Genomic DNA, 3,100 nt, shown 5'->3' on the forward strand with positions numbered 1-3,100 from the left:
GTAGTCAAATTATCTCGATTTACATCGTCATTCGACGCGCAAACGCTTATACACGCAAGTTTGGTGCATCGAAATGCACGTTGTCAATAAATTCTAATACACATTTAAAAAGATCGATATGTAAAAATATCGAGCTTTTTAAATGAAATCTGAGACCCATAAATAAATGTGACACCCACTGGTCGAAGCTCTCGATCAAGAACGACCAAAGGAGTCATCACAACTGCTGGTAATGAAGCTATGTTATATGACGCACTATAAAAGTTGTATTCAAGGTTATTCAATCGTTAATGACCATGTAAATAAATTCAATGCATTGAAGAAACGGAACTAGACAAAATCGGAGCAATGAAAATTTTAGAAATAATAAATAAAATTATTGCATTACCTTTTCACTTTACGATATATTAAATTTGTTCGCACATGTGTTATATGATAAATTGACCGAAGACGAACAAGAATTGAAACAAGATCTGAATTAATCTTTAATTAAATAATGCAATAATTTTGATCAGCATGAAGCATTAATTTTTAAGAATATTTATGAAACATCCATATATAAGCCGTTTTTCAAATTAATGAGACTGCATGAAATAATTAACGATCGAATAATTTTTAGTGCATCCTTCATATCTCACAACCGAACATTGATGCCATTACACATTACATATGGTATAGTCTGTGACATTGTACATCTGTGATATTCAAAATTAAAATCTAAGAAATAATACCCTAATAACTGCACCGTGTGTGCATATTGATCACTCGGCTGTAGCTTCCTCAATTTTTCCAGAACCGCTGCCACGCCGTTCGCAACTGCGACCTGTTCCTCCAGTAAACTGTTCACTTCACGCAGACACAACGCGGTAACGTCGTACTTAGAGATATCGATTGAAAGTCCTAGTTCGCTCTTTATCTCATCTTCATCACTGGTCAAGCAGTCCAGCATAGCTAAGCTTGCGACTTCTTTGGGCGTAATTTTCTTAATGTACACCCATCTATGAAAAGCTTTTGTGTTTGACTGGTTATACGTTAACAAGGCATTCAATGCGCACACAGTCGCAGCTTTCCTATACAAATTATTGCTGTAATATACAACGCTCAATCTGTCCAGCACGAAAGAGATAATATTCTCAAGATTCCTGAAGCTCTCAGAATCTGTATAGGGCTCGGTTCGACTCCGTCGAGTCGAGAGATGCAACTGCACAAGAAGGTGAACAAACAGTAAACACACGCTTTCCTCGTACACATGTTCAGACAGTACTTACGCCTACGTTGTAAGTTAAATTGTGACACGTGTTCCACGATTGTCTCGAGCGCTTACCTTGTTGGCCTCCAGGGCCGAGAACCTCACCGGCTCCTGCGGCTTGTCTGGATTTATCTTGATGACTCTCGCCTTCTTAAACATGTCCAACTCGATCAGCCACTGCACCACCTCCGCGGCGCCCTTGAAGTTCGGTATACGCTTGTATATGTTGACGGGGAAGTTGACCAGCTCATTCTTCGTCATGTAGTCCTACACCTTGCGGCGGAAGCTCGACTTCGTCACCTCCTCGGCTGCAAGAAATCGTTGAACGTGAGGCAGTTGGCTCGACGAACGGCAACGATACAGCGCGCGCGGTCAACTCGGTACTTTTTGCAAGATAATTTCAAGATTCGGATTCCTTCATTTCACGAATGACCCACTCGACATTCCGCTTCATAATTTTCCTAGTAACAGCGCACGCTTTCGCCGGCAGAGTTTTAACGGGAAACTTACATACTACTGACGAATCTGCATTTCATCACCACGGCGTTGTACAAGTCCCTCTTAACTGTACAGAGTTTGTCCAGGCACGACTTTCACTTGACCGACACGTGCGTGGAGTAAAATTCATCTCTGTTCATGTGTACAAACAAATTCATTAGTTCCTGCAAGACGCCAGTGTCGAGCAAATGCTCGAGCGTGCTCTTGTCGGTGTCCACGCGCTTTTCCCAGTAAGCGAGCACAGGCTCGAATATCTCCGCGGTGCTGATCGAAGACCTCCCGCGTATCCGTACTTCCGCGCAACGTTCGTGTCGCGGTCGACAATACTTCGTATACTTTTGACACTGTCGCCGACCCTATACCCTCCATCGGCACTAAAAGAATCGTGCACAAGCTGCGAAATTGTCGAAAGCACTGCCGACATTCCTCGTCCTCTGCCAGAAGTGTCTCGAAATAACTGAACAGTTCCAGAGCACATACGATAATGTACAGCAAACGTTTCAATATAACCTAAAATAATAAGACAACAGTAAAATAGATACCAATTTTAAAACATACATTGGTTATCTTATAGTAAAATCCTAAAGGCAACCTTAAAGCGATAACTTATAATATTGCTACCTGGGTTATTTCGCTTGCGCCACGATCCTATGATCGGGAAAAATCCTCTTGCCGCCTGTGCTCGCGCTCTTGCGCCGCGCCTTACGCGGCTTACGCCTTGTCGTCTAGACGAGCCTTGACACATTTCCTAACCTATCAGGGCGAATTCTGGATCGGAAATATAAAAATGGCATATACATTAGATTGATTAGATTAATAGAATTCTGCGTATTTCAAATAATAATTTTAGATATCTTCTAGAAATATCTTGAAGATATATTTTTAGAAATGTTTTAGACGTCTTTTAGACTTCTTTTAGAAATATCTTGAAGATATATTTTTAAAAATCTTTTAGACATCTTTTAGACATCTTTTAGAAATATCTTGAAGATATAATCTTCAGTAAGATATCTTTTAGATGTCTACAATTTAAGACCTTAATGTTATATGGGAGGTTGACGGTCATATCCAACCAACACTCAATTATTTGAAGGTAACACCGAAAATGACACAAAAAATGTAGGTTACACTGAATTATTTGAGGGTAACACCAAAAATCATACTTAGGTTGACAGTCACACCCAACCAACACTCAATTATTCGATGGTAATACTGAAAATAACACTCAAAATGAAGATAACACTCAATTATTTAAGGGTAACACCCGAAATGACACCAAAATTGAGGGTAAACCCTCAAGAGACACCCACATTGATGGTAAACACCAAAAATTTCGGTGTATTTTTCGTAAGG

The 3,100-nt window shown here is 40.1% G+C and overlaps 1 protein-coding gene across 2 annotated transcripts; it reads right to left on the reverse strand.

Moving 5' to 3' along the window:
* Positions 1 to 6: 6 nt before the first annotated feature.
* LOC105566075 lies at positions 7 to 2,589 on the reverse strand. Of its 2 annotated transcripts, XM_012019794.1 has the most exons (4): positions 2,369 to 2,589; positions 1,760 to 2,257; positions 1,325 to 1,557; positions 7 to 1,201 (listed from the first exon to the last, which is right to left on the reverse strand). In XM_012019794.1, exons 3-4 carry the CDS (start codon positions 1,508 to 1,510, stop codon positions 635 to 637), a joined length of 753 nt encoding a protein of 250 aa, XP_011875184.1. In that variant the 5' UTR covers positions 1,511 to 1,557; positions 1,760 to 2,257; positions 2,369 to 2,589; the 3' UTR covers positions 7 to 634. The 2 variants fall into 2 exon arrangements, with proteins under 2 accessions (XP_011875184.1, XP_011875195.1); XM_012019805.1 differs by lacking the exon at positions 1,760 to 2,257 and having other exon boundaries at positions 2,369 to 2,502.
* Between the last annotated feature and the right edge of the window lie 511 nt (positions 2,590 to 3,100).

This window comes from Vollenhovia emeryi, unplaced genomic scaffold, assembly GCF_000949405.1.
Source record: "Vollenhovia emeryi isolate VEMERY1.0 unplaced genomic scaffold, V.emery_V1.0 DF943324.1, whole genome shotgun sequence".
NCBI lineage: Eukaryota > Metazoa > Arthropoda > Insecta > Hymenoptera > Formicidae > Vollenhovia > Vollenhovia emeryi.